Consider the following 15,658-nt stretch of genomic DNA (forward strand, 5'->3'; position numbering starts at 1 on the left):
GCGCCAATCCAAGCTAAAGAATTACAAAAAGTAGTGAAGTCGCTTAAGAGAGGATCCGCTCCGGGCCCTGATGGGTTTGGGGCTGAATACTATCAGCTATTATTTCCACAATTAAGCGGCCCCCTATTAGATTTCTTTGAAGACTCTGTTAGACAAGGCAGGTTTAGACAAGACTCGAACGAAGCCTTGATTACTTTAATTCCAAAGTCGGGGAGGCCATTGGATAACCCGGGGTCCTATAGACCAATTTCACTTATTAACGTAGACTTGAAGATTTTAGCGAAGGTGCTCTCCGAACGGTTGGCACCTCTAATGCCAGCTTTAGTGGGGGAAGGCCAAGTGGGATTCGTGCGAGGCAGGCACCCATGTCACAATGTAAGGAAAGCTTGTTTAGCTATCGCACAAAGCCTTGCCACGAACGAGCCATTGTTGATGGTCAGCCTAGATGCAGAAAAGGCCTTCGACAAGGTGCGCTGGGACTACCTCTTTTCAGTGCTCCAATGCATAGGCCTCCGGGGATGGGTGCTCAATGCAATAGCAACGTTATATACAGGCCCGAGAGCTTCTTTATTGGTCAATGGAATTCGGTCGGATTCCTTTCCCATATTATGCGGCACCAGACAAGGTTGCCCGCTATCACCTTTATTATTTTTGCTATACCTTGAACCTTTGTTACGAACTATTCAAAATGACCCAGACATAACAGGGATTAAGTTACAAACACGGGAACACAAAACACTAGCTTTCGCAGATGATGTTCTGGTAACACTGATTAGAACCCAACATTCTTTACCCTACTTGTTAGGAACCCTTGAGGAATTTGGTTACTATTCGGGTCTATCTTTGAATATGGGTAAATCCATGGCTCTACCAATTCAACCCCAGATTCGAGAAACTTGGGAAGGTACGTTTCCACTCTCCTGGGCAGAGGGTAAGTTGAAATACCTTGGTGTATGGCTAGCTGCCAATCTGAGATCCCTATATGAATTAAACATGGAACCTCTTAGGGTGAACACCAGGCAAACACTAAAGGTTTGGACCACACTGCCTCTTTCATTAATGGGAAAGATAGCACTTTATAACATGATTTTAATCCCTAAATGGGTTTATGTGTTACAGGTCCTACCGGTATTTCTTAAACATAGAGATGAATGCCTGCTAACTAGAGTGGTTACTAGATATCTTTGGAGTGGGAAAAAACCTAGACTGGCAGCAGCTAAGCTCTATCTTCCCCGAACACAAGGGGGGCTAGGATTATTGAATCTAAAGTACTTGTCGGTGGCTAGTAACATGCGTCACCTTTCAGACTGGTTCCGCAATACGAATTATTTTTCATGTACGGAAATTGAAACAAAAGTTTTTTATCCGCGTCATTTTAGTTCTTGGTTGCATGCGAGACCAGGAGGGGTCCGTACACCCCAGGCTTTTGCACCCTTGATATCTCCCCTACGACTGACGTGGCGCTGGTTATGTCGCAAATATAACCTTTCAGCGATATGTACCCCATTGTTGCCCATAAAGAGGCAATGAACATTTTACCCCAGGTAATACATCAATCCTTTTTGCGGATTGGATGGCCCATGGAATACAGTACATTCACCAGTTATACTCCGAAGAGGGAACTTTGAAAACAATGGAGGATCTAGACAGGGAATTTGGCACCACAAGGAGGGATTTCTTTGCCTCCTTCCAGTTACGCCACTATTTGAGATCACTACCCCCCCGAACATCTGAATACACAGACTTGGGATAAGTTAATGTCACTTTTAGCATTGGATGCTCAAGGAGCCGTACCCTTAAAATATTATCATGCAGAATTACGGGAACACCTGGGAGAATACGATTATGCGCAGCTGGCAGTGCAATGGAATAGAGAATTAGCTACGGGCATTCAACCTGAACACTTGAAGGCATGTTTTCGGGACATTCCAGAGGTATCAGAAAGTGTGGCGTTGCAAGAAACGGCGTATAAATTCCTGACCCGAATGTTCCTATCTCCGCATAGAACATGGAGAGCACACATGGGGACTGAGGATAAATGCTTGAAATGTGGACATTCTCCAGCGGATTTAGGGCACATGTTTTGGACATGTCCAAGAGTAGCAGACTTTTGGATGCAGGTATGCAATCATGTGTCAGATATGTGGAAGATAACGTGGCGGCGGAAACCGCAACTATTATTTGATGTTTCATTTGTCTCAACAGCCCCCTAAAGGGATGCGTCCGTTTCTTAAACGGACGGTACTGCTAGGTAAGAAGGCAATCTTGAGCTTGTGGATCACTTCAGAGTGCCCATTATTGTCCCACTGGAGAGCGAGGATGATTTTTCAATGTTCTCTGGAACGCAGAGCAGTGGGTGATTTGGCCTCACCCAGAGGGGAGATCTTTTGCCAGACTTGGGCCCCCTTCTGGGACTCATTAACGATGGTGGCTAGGAGCAGGATATTAAACTCGTAAGGCACAGTTAGATGAAGCAAATGGCACGGCGACAGAGGTGAGAAAGGGAAGAGTTTGGGGGAGGCTTTGGGGGGAGGAGAGGGGAAGGGGAGGGGGGAGGGGAAATGTTAACCGTTTTTTGAGGAGGGATTGGCACATTTTGTTCTAACGCCTATTTTGGCCCTGCTTTGTGTTCATGCTGTCAGATGTATCTCTCAAAGACTTGATATTAATACACATTACAACTTGAAATGCGAGTAGAAGAAATGAGGGAGGGTGCTGAGGGTGGGGTGTAAAGGCATAAAAAGAAATGGAATGGCAACAGCAGAGGAACTGGTAATTGTTGATGATGTTGTTAATGCTTTCTTGTTGCAATATTTTGTACGTAACCTTGAACCTTACGCCAATAAACAGATTTAAATTTAAAAAAAAAAAAGCAGCAGTCCCAGCACAGACCCTTGGGGAACCCCACTAACTACCCTTCTCCATTGAGAATACTGACCATTTAACCCTACTCTCTGTTTTCAATCTTTTAACCAGTTTTTAATCCACAAAAGAACACTACCTCCTATCACATGAATCTCCAATTTCCTCTGGAGTCTTTCATGAGGTATTTTGTCAAATGCCTTCTGAAAATCCAGATACACAGTATCAACTGACTCACCTTTATCCACATGTTTGTTCACCCCTTCAAAGAAATGTAATAGCTTGGTGAGGCAAGATTTCCCTTCACTAACTCCATGTTGGCTTTGTCTCATTAATCCATGCTTTTGAATATGCTCTGTAATTTTGTTCTTTATAATAGTCTCTACCATTTTGCCCGGCACCGACGTAAGACTCACTGGTCTATAATTTCCCGGATCTCCCCTGGAACCTTTTTTTAAAAATCGGCGTTACATTGGCCACCCTCCAATCTTGGTACCACGCTCGATTTTAAGGATAAATGACATATTACTAATCTATACAGATTTCATTCAGTTTCTCTGACTCGTCAGCCTCGAATACCATTTCTGGCACCGGTATCTCTCCCAAATCTTCCTCGGTGAAGACCGAAGCAACGAATTCATTTAATCTCTCCGCTACAGCTTTTACTCCTCGGTCATCTAGCGGTCCAACTGATTCTCTTGCCAGCTTCCTGCTTTTAATATACCTAAAAAAAATTTTACTATGTGTTTTTGCCTCCAACGCAATCTTTTTTTCAAAGTCCGTCTTTGCCTTCCTTATCAGCGCTTTGCATTTGACTTGACATTCCTTATGCTGTTTCTTATTTTCAGTTGGTTCCTTCCAATTTCTGAAGGATTTTCTTTTAGCTCGAATAGCTTCCTTCACCTCACTTTTTAACCATACCGGCTTTCATTTGGTCTTCCGTCCTCCTTTTTAATACGCAGAATATATTTCGCCTGGGCTTCCAGGATGGTGTTTTTGAACAGCATCCATGCCTGATGTAAAGTTTTGACCCTCAAAGCCGCTCCTCTGTTTTTGTTTTCACCGTTCTTCACATTTTATCATAGTGTCCTTTTTTAAAGTTAAATGCTAATGTATTGGATTTCCTGTGTACATTTACTTCAAAGCTAATATCAAATTTGATCATATTATGATCACTGTTATCAATTGGCCCCAGCACCATTACCTCTCACACCAGATCATGTGCTCCACTAAGGACTAGGTCTAAAATTTTTCCTTTTCTCGTCAGCTCCTGGACCAGCTGCTCCATAAAGCAGTCCTTGATTTCATCAAGGAATTTAACCTCCCTAGCATGTTACATTTACCCAGAAAGCATCGGGGTAATTGATCACCCATTATTATTGTGTTACTCAGTTTGTTTGCTTCCCTAATTTCCTTTTACATTTCTACATCCATCTGTTCATCCTGGCCAGGTGGATGGTAGTACACTCCTATCACTATCCTTTTCCCCCTTTACACATGGAATTTCAATCCATAGGAATTCCAAGATGTGTTTTGATTCCAGGGGACAGTTGGTTAACAGACTGGCAGCCCCTGCAATTCACCTCTCCTTCTCATCTCTTATTCCCTTCTTCAGGGAACTAAGCTCCTGGTAGGACCCTAGGTGGAATTCTCCCTTTACTGCTCCTCTACGTTCTTCTTAGCCGGACCTCCTCCTGGGAGGAAAGAGACACGGCTCTTCCCTTTTAACTGGGGTTTTTTTACTTCCCTCCAAAAATCCTGCTTGAATCCTATTGGATCAGAATCTTAGAGTGTCCTTCCCAATGTTACCCTTTTAAATTTGATTTCTGGAGCAGAGTCTAGAATGTTCTGTCTGGAACTGCAATAACTTTTTGGCATCCTGCTACATCTGTTCACACTCATGGAGCCCTGGCTGGTACTGATAGGGCACTGTTGTGGGGTAGCTCACCATGTACATGGTCAGGGAGTAATAGAATACTCATTGCCAGTTAATGCAGGCTGAATGTTGTCTGTTTCCTCTACAGGTTACGTCCTTTGGATGTTGAGTTCATGACGGCTTTGCACGAGAGAGTGAACATTGTGCCCATTCTGGCCAAGGCTGATACGCTCACAGCAGCAGAAGTGGCATTCAGGAAACATAGGGTAAGGTGAGCAAAGAAGGTTACGGGGTAATCGGGCAGTTTCAAATGAATGGTCAGAAATGTGGGTTGAATAACTCTTTGTTGGTGGAGGGGGAGAAGTTAGTTTGAGAAGATTTTTTTTTTATTGATCTCAAGTAGGTTCAGGCCCTTGCTGCTGTCACATTTGTGTCCTGAACCCAAAGACAGGCTTTGGAGCATCAATTACTACTGCTGCGCTCATATGTATAATTTTCAGCTTCTTATCTGTCACAAATTGTGTCACCTGTTTCCACTCTCTCTCTTTCTGTATTACCATGTTTCTGATTTGCCCTAGTTCTGTAGCTCTAGGTAGAGCAGGACACAGAGGGGTCCCATTGACAACCTCTCTTTTGATCACAGATCCGAGAGGAACTTGAACACTACGGCATCCAGACATACCAGTTCACCTACAGTGACTCTGATGACGAGGAGGAATTCAGAAAGCAAGACCTGGAACTAAAGGTAAGGATGGCTGTTCAGGTCATAATCTTAGGGTCGTTGCAGGACCCTGCTCTAGTGTCCAAGGGGAAAGTTACAGGACCAGAATAGTCTCTGTCGCCTTTCCATTGGTACAGGATCCTTGTGACAGTGAGGGACAGGAAATGGAGTCAGTTTGGGGTCTGGGCAGGTCCCTGTGACACTGTCTGTAAAAAGATTGTGGAGTCAAGGCTGCTAGAACTGCTTCCAGGGTCCTGCGCAAACTTTTATGGATGGGCTGCTTCTATTGGCATGAAAGGGGTAATTAAATAAGCCTGTTTATGCATAAAGCAGCATTTTATGTGCAGGAATAGATGGCTGTAAAATTGCCCCAGGGGTATACAAGCATATACACTGTCAGCTGGCACCTCTTCGTGCTGTCCGCTCTTGGCTCGACACCTCTCAGTGCTGTCCGCTCTTGGCTCGACACCTCTCCGTGCTGTCCTTTTTCACCCACACAATTGGGGCTAATCCATCACCTTAGGAGAACTGCTTCTGCTTATTTGTAACAAGCGATTATTCACAGTACTATTTCCCTAACGGTATCAGAGAAAACCAGTCTGCCCGCTGTATTACAGCTGCTAGTCTCTGTGCACCTTGTTTCACTTCTCCCACACTCAAAAATCCATAACCGTTCAGTTTTAGAATTAGTTAATGACTTGGGATAAACCTGTGGTTCAGTCAATTCCTCTTCTCCTTTCTCTTACTGCCTAGGAGGTAGAGGCATTTTCACCACCCTCGCTTGTCAGACACCAACACTCTGACAACCTCCCAACAAATGTTCAGACTGACCTCCTTCAGGTAATTAATTCCCACAGTTCCATGAAGCCAGACCGCATCTAGGCATTGTCACTGAGCGGCCCCAAATCTCTGGCTTCTCTCTCTCTGCAGTCTCTTCCTTTTCCATCTCCCTTTGTCCTGAGCAAAAGAACTCCATTTGCTCCACACCAGCTTCCTTCATGACATTTTCACTTTTCTCCCCTAGTTCAATCTCCTCCCACTCCATGGAGTCTTCCCCCACCCTCTCTCCCAGGTGCTGCTCCTCCACCTGATTATCCTCCATCTCCCAATCACCTCCTGACTTTACTACCTGCTGGGAGTTGTAGTGCTGTTTCTCTTGTTCCCTCCTCCCTTGCAAGTGCTGCTGGGTTCTGTAGTTCTCTTCCCTTCTTGCAAGTCTCCTACCCCCTTTTCCCGTCAGAGGGGGCTCTTGGCTTACTGCCCCTGTCAGCTCTTCTCTGCTTTCCCTCTACCTCCTCCTTACAACACATAAAATGAATCCTTTCATAAAGGTTAATAAATCACAATAAATAATGTATGTTGCTGGTTTGCAGTTATGGCAGAGTTGTAAGATACACACACACACGTATCTGTGTAAACGTAGTTGGGAGAGTTACACCTATCTTGGGTAGGTATAACTTTGTGCAGGGAGGTGTAAGGAAAGTCACATTATAAAGACTCATTAGTGTCCTGTTATAAAATTACTCTTCAAATTTGTAGGATGAATAACTATCAAGCCCAGGCCCAATGTAGGCATAGGCAAAATAGGCAATTGCCTAGAGCGTCACATTTTGAAGGCACCAAATACCTGGGTTAAAGAGGAGCCTAATACTGCCTTAGGGCCATATTCTATGATCTCTGGAGGGGAAACTTCTCATTGCTCTCAGGTCCTGCCTATGGGCACTAACATTTTAAATCAAGCCCTGTTCATGCAAGCTGACTGTGCAGGATTTGGCCTTTTCTTCAGATATAGCATTAATGACCTTGCCTTATAGGTTGCTTGTTAATGGAAGGATCCTAGGATAGTTGTTGCTTTGTCCATTAGCAAAAGTGGCAGAGGAAATAAGCAAGCAGGAGTATATAGGAGTCCAAAAGAAACTTTAATTCAGTAATACTTGAGGGTGTAACAAACAAATGACCCAACATGGCCGCATTTCAGTCACTAATAGGGCTGCATAAGGGGAATTTAATACCAGAGGGAGAAAATTTGTTTAACCATTTCAATGAAACCATTGAAACACGCTTTTCTGGTATTAAATGTCCCTTATGCAGCCTTATTAGTGAACTTATTAGCTGACTGCGGGCAGGGAACTACCGGGAACGGGGAACATCGTGGGTCCATTTGTGACTGCGTCGTTGGTCTCCGGCGCGGGCGGACGGTCCGGGTCGGCGGTGGCTCCCTGTTGCCTGCCTGCCGCGTGGCTGCGGCCTGCCCCCACCGTCGCTCGGCTGCTCAGAGCACCCGCGGTCTCTCTGCCTCGGCAAGCACAGTCCGGGGTGCCCAGAGTGTTCGGGCCCCTGCGCAGAGGGATCGGGCGGGCCGTAGCCTGCCGCACTGGTCGACCGTGGTCCTGGGCTCTGCCACCGCACTCCCCGGCCGGAACGGCCTGGGTGCGTACTTGCAGTGCGGACCACGGGACCGAGACGCCCGGGGCTTAGCAGCGCCGACAGGAGAGTCCACCAGCCCGTTCCAGCCGGCCGATCCAACATCTGCAGAGGCTTCAAGGCGATCCAGCGTACCGGCCGACCGGAGCAGGGACAGAGACCGTGGGAAACAATCCATCAGCCACACCTCGTCCCTGACCAGTCTGTAGGCCCAGCTTCCCTGCCTGCCTGCCTGCTCTGCCTCATCTGCTCCATGCCTCCATCTGCCTCATCTGCTCCATCTGCCTGCATGCGCACGATCCAGCTTCTTCCTGCTTCCATGCCTGTTGTTCCAGTCCACCTGCCTGCTTATCACAGCCATCTGCTCCAGCTTGACCCAGCTCGTCCAGCCTGTACCACTCCAGCTTCTCCCTGCTCGCTCCAGCCCATCTCCACCACCCTGTACCAGTCCATCGATTCCAGCTTCTTCCTGCATGCTACAGCTTGATCCAGCCCGCCTAATCCAGCTCCATCGATTCCAGCTTCTTCCCGCATGCTACAGCTTGATCCAGCCCGCCTAATCCAGCTCGCCCACCTTGTTCCACTCCGCCTGATCCAGCCCTGCTCGTCCCAGTCCGTCGGATCCAGCCTCTTCCTCCTTGTTCCAGCCACCTGCTCCAGCTGTTCCAGCCCGCCTAACCCAGCTTGCTCCAGCCCGCCTGATCCAGCTTCCCCCTGCGCGTTCCAGCCCGCCTAATCCAGCTTGCTCCAGCCCGCCTGATCCAGCTCCCCCTGCTCGTCCCTGCTCCGTCGGATCCAGCTCTTCCTACTCATCCCAGTCCATCTACTCCAGCCTCCGTCGGATCCAGCGCTTCCTGCTTGCTCCTGCCACCTGCTCCGGCTGTTCCAGCCCGCCTAATCCAGCCTAATCCAGCTTGCTCCAGTCAGCCTGATCCAGCTCTCCAGCCTTCTGCTCCTGCTGTTCCAGCCCGCCTAATCCAGGCCCTCTGCTCCAGCCAGCTTACTCCAGTCTGCCTGATACAGCCTGTTCCAGTCCGTCTGCTTCAGCCTGTCCCAGCCTACTCCAGTCTGTCTGCATCAGCTTGTCCTAGTCCGCCAGATCCTGCTTCAAACCACTCCAGCCTGACTACTAGGCAATCATTGACTTTCCACCAATCACCTGACTGTCTACCACCCCCCTGCCTCCCAGCCCATCTTCCTACCAGCTCATCACTCTCCTGCCCGACTGCTTACCCTCACCTGCCTGTTTCCCAGCCCACCTACCTTCCCTTTGAACACCTCAGTCACTACCCATGGCCCCCATTCACATCCTATTCCTTGCCCTGTCCCTCCCTAATCTTTTCCTCCTCTCACCGCTGTCTTCCACACGATCTCACTACCCATCCCTATCCTCTTCCGCCCTCCCCTACCTACCCCTGTCCCCCACCACCTCACCATCCCTACTGTCTTCCTCCTCCTTCCTAGCTCTCAACCTTCAACACCTCCTTCCTGCCATGAACCCTTCCCCTTTCCTCCTAAGCGCATCCCGTCTTCGCCGCCTTCGTCACCCTTCATCACCCACCCTTCTCCGCACTCTCTTGCTCCTTCTCCTGCTATCCGCGGGTGACATCAATCCCATCCCAGGTCCCCCACACCTGTCCTCATCCTCATCTCATTTATGCAAACGATCCCGCGATATCTCCAATCTCATCCCTATTCCCCTCCTCCCCCCTCCTCCCTCCCTTTCTCGTGTGCCCTATGGAACGCCCACTCAATCTGCAACAAACTTCCCTTCACCCACGATCTCTTCATCTCCCATTCCCTTCACCTGCTCGCCCTAACTGAAACCTGGCTCACCCCGGACAACTCTGCCTCAATCGCAGCCCTATGCCACGGAGGTTATCTTTTCTCCCATTCGCCCCGCCCAGTCGGCCGCGGTGGCGGCGTCGGACTACTACTTTCGCCCGCCTGCAGCTTCCAACCTCTCCACCTACCTCAGTCTCACAGCTTCTCATCCTTTGAAGTTCACTCCATCCGTCTATTCCACCCACTGCCACTCAGAGTTGCAGTCATTTACCGCCCCCCTGAGAAATCCCTTCCTTCCTTCCTTACCGACTTCGATGCCTGGCTCTCCGTCTTTCTTGAGCCCTCATCCCCATCCCTCATTCTCGGTGACTTCAACATCCACACTGACAACCCTTCCGATTCGTATGTTTCTCAGTTCCTCGCTCTTACCTCCTCCTTCAACCTCCAACTGAGCCCCACCACCCCTACTCACAAATCTGGCCACTGTCTTGATCTCGTCCTCTCTTCTACTTGCTCACCCTCCACTTTCTGCGTTTCACCTCTTCCCCTCTCCGACCACCACCTTATCACATTCACACTTCAGCACCCTCCCCCTCAATCTCGCCCAACACTAACTACTACGTCCAGAAATCTCCAGGCTGTCGACCCCCCCACCTTATCCTCTACTATCTCTGATCTCCTCCCTTCCATCTTGTCCTCCACATCCGTTGACAAAGCTGTCTCCACTTACAATGCCACTCTTTCCTCTGCTCTTGACACCCTTGCACCGTCCATCTCCCGGCCCACAAGACGTACCAATCCCCAGCCCTGGCTGACCCCTTGCACCCGATACCTCCGCTCCTGCGCCCGTTCGGCTGAACGCCTCTGGCGGAAATCTCGCACCCTTACTGACTTCATTCACTTCAAATTCATGCTATCCTCCTTCCAATCCTCCCTATTCCTCGCTAAGCAGGACTACTATATCCAATTGACCAATTCCCTCAGCTCTAACCCTCGTCGTCTATTCGCCACCCTCAACTCCCTCCTCAAAGTGCCCTCTGCTCCCACCCCCCCTTCACTCTCTCCTCAATCTCTAGCCCACTACTTCCGTGACAAGGTCCAGAAGATCAACCTCGAATTCTCCACTACTCCCTCTCCTCCTCTTCAGCCTATATCTCACTCTGTCATCCAACCTACCCAGGCCTCCTTCTCCTCCTTTCCTGCTATCACCGAAGAGGAAATCACCCATCTCCTCTCCTCCTCGAAAGCCACCACTTGTTCCTCTGACCCCATCCCCACCAACCTACTCAACACCATCACTCCTACCATCACCCCCACCATCTGTCATATCCTTAACCTCTCTCTCTCCACTGCATCGGTCCTGGACACCTTCAAGCATGCTGTGGTCACTCCACTCCTCAAAAAACCATCACTTGACCCTACCTGTCCCTCCAACTACCGCCCCATTTCCCTCCTACCCTTCCTCTCCAAGATACTTGAACGCGCCGTTCACAGCCGCTGTATTGATTTTCTCTCCTCTCATGCCATCCTTGATCCGCTTCAATCCGGCTTTCGCCCCCTACACTCAACAGAAACAGCACTATCTAAAGTCTGCAATGACCTATTCCTCGCCAAATCCAAAGGTCACTACTCCATCCTCATCCTCCTCGACCTCTCCGCCGCCTTTGACACTGTCAATCACAACCTACTTCTTGACACACTGTCCTCCCTTGGGTTCCAGGGCTCTGTCCTCTCCTGGTTCTCCTCTTATCTCTCCCATCGTACCTTCAGAGTACACTCTCATGGTGCGTCCTCCTCCCCTATCCCGCTCTCTGTTGGAGTTCCTCAGGGATCTGTCCTTGGGCCCCTTCTTTTCTCAATCTACACCTCTTCCCTAGGCTCCCTGATTTCTTCTCATGGTTTCCACTATCATCTTTATGCCGACGACACCCAGCTTTATCTCTCCACACCACAAATCACTGCGGATACCCAGGCCAAAGTCTCGGCCTGCTTATCCGTCATTGCTGCCTGGATGTCCAACCGCCACCTGAAACTGAATATGTCTAAGACTGAACTTATTGTTTTCCCACCCAAACCCACTTCCCCTCTCCCTTCACTCTCTATCTCAGTTGATAACACCGTCATCGTCCCCGTCTCATCTGCCCGCAACCTCGGTGTCATCTTCGACTCCTCCCTCTCCTTTTCTGCGCACATCCAGCAGATAGCCAAGACCTGTCGCTTCTTCCTCTACAACATTAGCAAAATTCGCCCCTTCCTCTCCGAGCACACCACCCGAACTCTCATCCACTCTCTCATTACCTCTCGCCTTGACTACTGCAACCTACTCCTGACCGGCCTCCCACGTAGCCATCTATCTCCCCTTCAGTCCATCCAGAACTCTGCCGCACGTCTTATCTTCCGCCTTAACCGATATACTCATGTCACCCCTCTCCTCAAGTCACTTCACTGGCTCCCAATCGGATACCGCATACAGTTCAAGCTTCTCTTACTCACCTACAAATGCACTCGATCTGCGGCCCCTCCGTACCTCTCTACCCTCATCTCCCCTTACGTCCCTACCCGTAACCTCCGCTCTCAAGACAAATCCCTCCTTTCAGTACCCTTCTCCACCACCTCCAACTCCAGGCTCCGCCCCTTGTCTCGCCTCACCCCACGCCTGGAACAAACTCCCTGAGCCCATACGCCGTGCCCCCTCCCTACCCATCTTCAAATCAATGCTCAAAGCCCACCTCTTCAATATCGCCTTCGGCACCTAACCACTTCACCTCTTCTCAGGAAAACTTATCTACCCCAACTTGACATTTCGTCCTTTAGATTGTAAGCTCTTCCGAGCAGGGACCGTCCTTAATTGTTAATTTGTACAGCGCTGCGTAACCCTAGTAGCGCTCTAGAAATGTTAAGTAGTAGTAGTAGTAGTAGTAACAAAACGGCTCCATTGGGCAATTTGTTACACCCTCAAGTATTATTTAATTAAAATTTCTTTTGGACTTCTACATTCTTTGGTTTGATTATTTCCTCTGCTACTTTGGCATCTGCAAACTGCCTGCCTTATTTCTGTTTTGGTTCATAAGCAAAAGTGGCAATTTGTTGAATCAGTGGAGGCCCAAATCACATGATTTGGACCTCCACTGACGCCACAAATTCAGCGAGAGACCAATTCACCCCCTCCCACCTACAGTATCCCATCAATATAGAAATACATCTTACCAAACGCCTGATAAATCTGGTTCCCAAGCATGACTTTTTTAATACATCTAACGTCAAACTGAAGTCCTTTTCACTGTATGTATGCATTAGACTGACTTATCTAACTGCTAACCCGCTCTGTAATCTGCTTTGAAACTTGTCTTCCCAATGCAATCTTGTTGAATTCTTTGTACTCTGTAATCCGCTCCAAACCTCTCGAGGTGTGAGCGGAATATAAGCACCTGGTAAAGTAAAGTAAGTGGGGGAGGAGGAAACGAGGTCAGTTTGGCTCCCTACTTTTCTGTTTGCAGAATAGATCACACATTCAGTGTATGTTCCTAAGACAATATCCAAGGGAAAGTTCACAGGCTTTGTGCTGGTTCTTTGTCACTCAGCAGCAGGGCACAGCTCACAGGATCAGTGTGGTCCCTGTTTAGTAGGGTCTCTGTCATCATTTGGAGGTAGATCACTGGATCAGTGCGGGTCCTCTTGCCACTGTCAGCACAGGTCCTGTGTCCTTGTCTAAAGAAAGGTCATTGGGATAACATAGATTCCCCTCTCACTTTGCTGTTGTCTTATTTCAGAGGTGCTTCCCTTTTGCTGTGATTGCCAGTAACACTGTGGTGGAGAAGGAAGGAAAGCGTGTGCGAGGCCGACTTTATCCTTGGGGCATCGTGGAAGGTTTGTGCTTACTTTCTTCTATAAATTTTTGTACTGTGTACTGTAGGGAAGTGTCTGTGCCTAGGGGAAAAATTCACACCTGTGCATACACTTGAGTTCACTTTATCTGCTGGCAATAAGAACTGCGTAGGTAATTAGATTCTGAAAAAGTAATTTCTCCGAGGACAAGCAGGCTGCTTGTTCTCACTGATGGGTGATGTCCATGGCAGCCCCGAGACCGGAATCTTCCTAGCAACAAAAGTTTGCTAGAGCCTTCAATCGTGCGCGGGCGCCCATACTGCGCATGCACGGCCATCAGCTTCCCGCCCGTCGCCTGAGAGCCCCGTCAGTTTTTCTTTTTACCGCGGTAGAGAGCGGTTGTGTAGAATAGCCGTCTCTCTCTTTGCCCGAGAAAAGCCTTCATTGTTTACTCGCGAGTTCACGCCTTTTTTTTCTTTCTTCGTTCTCCTCTTGGAGAAAGTTAATTTAAAAAAAAAAAAGAATACTTCTGGTCCCTTATTTTCTTAGTTGGGCCCTCTTAAGTTTTCTTTTGCCACCATCACAGCCCCTTTTGGGCTGCGCGTTCGCGTTCTCTTTTTGTGCCCTTTTTTCTTGGCACCATCGCGAATTTTGACTTCGCCGCCGATATTTTTCCATCCATGACATCGAGGATTCCCAGCGGCTTCAAGAAGTGCGGTTGGTGCAGCCAGCCAGGCACCACATTCGTGGTGTATCCAGTGCCTTGGGCCCGACCATCACCCAGCTGCGTTTTTGTGTCTTAGCCTTAAAAACTGGACACAGGTGTCGAGACAGGCTCAGCGGGAACGTCTGTTTGGAGCCTTGCCCGGCACTTTGGTGTCAATGTCGACAGCGGTACCGAGGTCGGCAGCATCGGCACCGGAGATGGCATCGACATCGGGAGAGCAGGTAATACCTGTCCGGAGACCACCGCACGCTAGGAGCAGTGAACCATCGAGTGGGTCTCCACCTGTCTTGAAGGCTCCTGCTGCAAAGGCCCATCGGGACCGACCACTTTCGGACCTGACCACGAGGAGGCGTGTGGATTCCACGTCCTCCTCGTCGGTACCGAGGAATACCGATGCCGTGCATCAAGCGAAGGCTAAGAAGCATCGACATCGATCTCCTTCTACACACGGTACCGGGAGCTCCGGGGCGTTGAGGGACTCGGCACCCGAGAAGCGTCGATGCCGGGAGGTCCGCTCACCCTCCATCCAAGAGGTGTCGGTGCGACGGTCTTTGGACAGTCCGGTACCGCCTCCTTCCTCTGCACAGGTTCTGCGTCCTGCTCCTGCACCAGCCCCACAGCCTTTCCCGGCATACACTCTTGACGAGCGCCTCAGAGCCATTCTTCCAGGTCTCCTGGAAGGGCTGCTGCACCAGTCTGTTCCAGTACCGGGGGTGCTTGCGCCTTCGGTACCGTTGATGGAAGAGGCATCGAGCTCTGTGCGGTTGCCAATGCTGCTTGTGGCTTCGGCCTTGGCTGCCACCCAGGTCGACTCCGTTGACATCGCTGGAGGGAGCTTCATCACCGCCGGCACAGGAGTCAACTTCTTGACATCATCATCGAGGACATGGTTTCTCAGAGTCGAGACAGGCCCGGTTTCGGACTGCAGTTCCTGAACTCTTGTCCGACACCGAGGAGGATGCCTTGTGGGGAGAAGAGGAGGATCCAATATATTTCTCTTCTGAGGAGTCTTGTGGTCTTCCTTCTGATCCCATTCCTTCGCCTGAAAAGAAGCTTTCTCCCCCGGAGAGTCTTTCTTTCTCCTCCTTTGTGCAGGAAATGTCTGTGGCTATTCCCTTTCCAGTGGTATCTGAGGATGAGCCCAGGGCTGAGATGTTCGAGGTCCTGGACTATCCTTCACCACCTAAGGAGTCATCCAATGTTCCTCTGCATAATGTCCTTAAGCAGACATTGCTGAAGAACTGGACGAAACCACTATCTAATCCCACCATCCCCCAAAAAGCTGAGTCCCAGTATCAATCCATGGGGAGCCTGAGTTGATGAAGTCGCAGTTACCTTACGACTCTATGGTTGTGGATTCTGCGCTCAAGAGAGCCAAAAGTTCTAGAGATTTTGCCTCGGCGCCCCCGGGGCGGGAATCTAGAACTCTGGACTCTTT

General features: G+C 49.3%; 1 protein-coding gene across 1 annotated transcript in view; it reads left to right on the forward strand.

Moving 5' to 3' along the window:
- The window catches only part of LOC115482627 (septin-4-like), a 223,530-nt gene that overhangs the window by 161,408 nt on the left and 46,464 nt on the right, over positions 1-15,658 (forward strand). Inside the window, exons 8-10 of the mRNA XM_030222567.1 lie at positions 4,887-5,004; positions 5,382-5,483; positions 13,439-13,535. Coding sequence (XP_030078427.1) covers positions 4,887-5,004; positions 5,382-5,483; positions 13,439-13,535 — 317 coding nt within the window. The remainder of the gene's footprint in view (positions 1-4,886; positions 5,005-5,381; positions 5,484-13,438; positions 13,536-15,658) is intronic.

Source organism: Microcaecilia unicolor, chromosome 13, assembly GCF_901765095.1.
Source record: "Microcaecilia unicolor chromosome 13, aMicUni1.1, whole genome shotgun sequence".
Classification (NCBI taxonomy): Eukaryota; Metazoa; Chordata; class Amphibia; order Gymnophiona; family Siphonopidae; genus Microcaecilia; species Microcaecilia unicolor.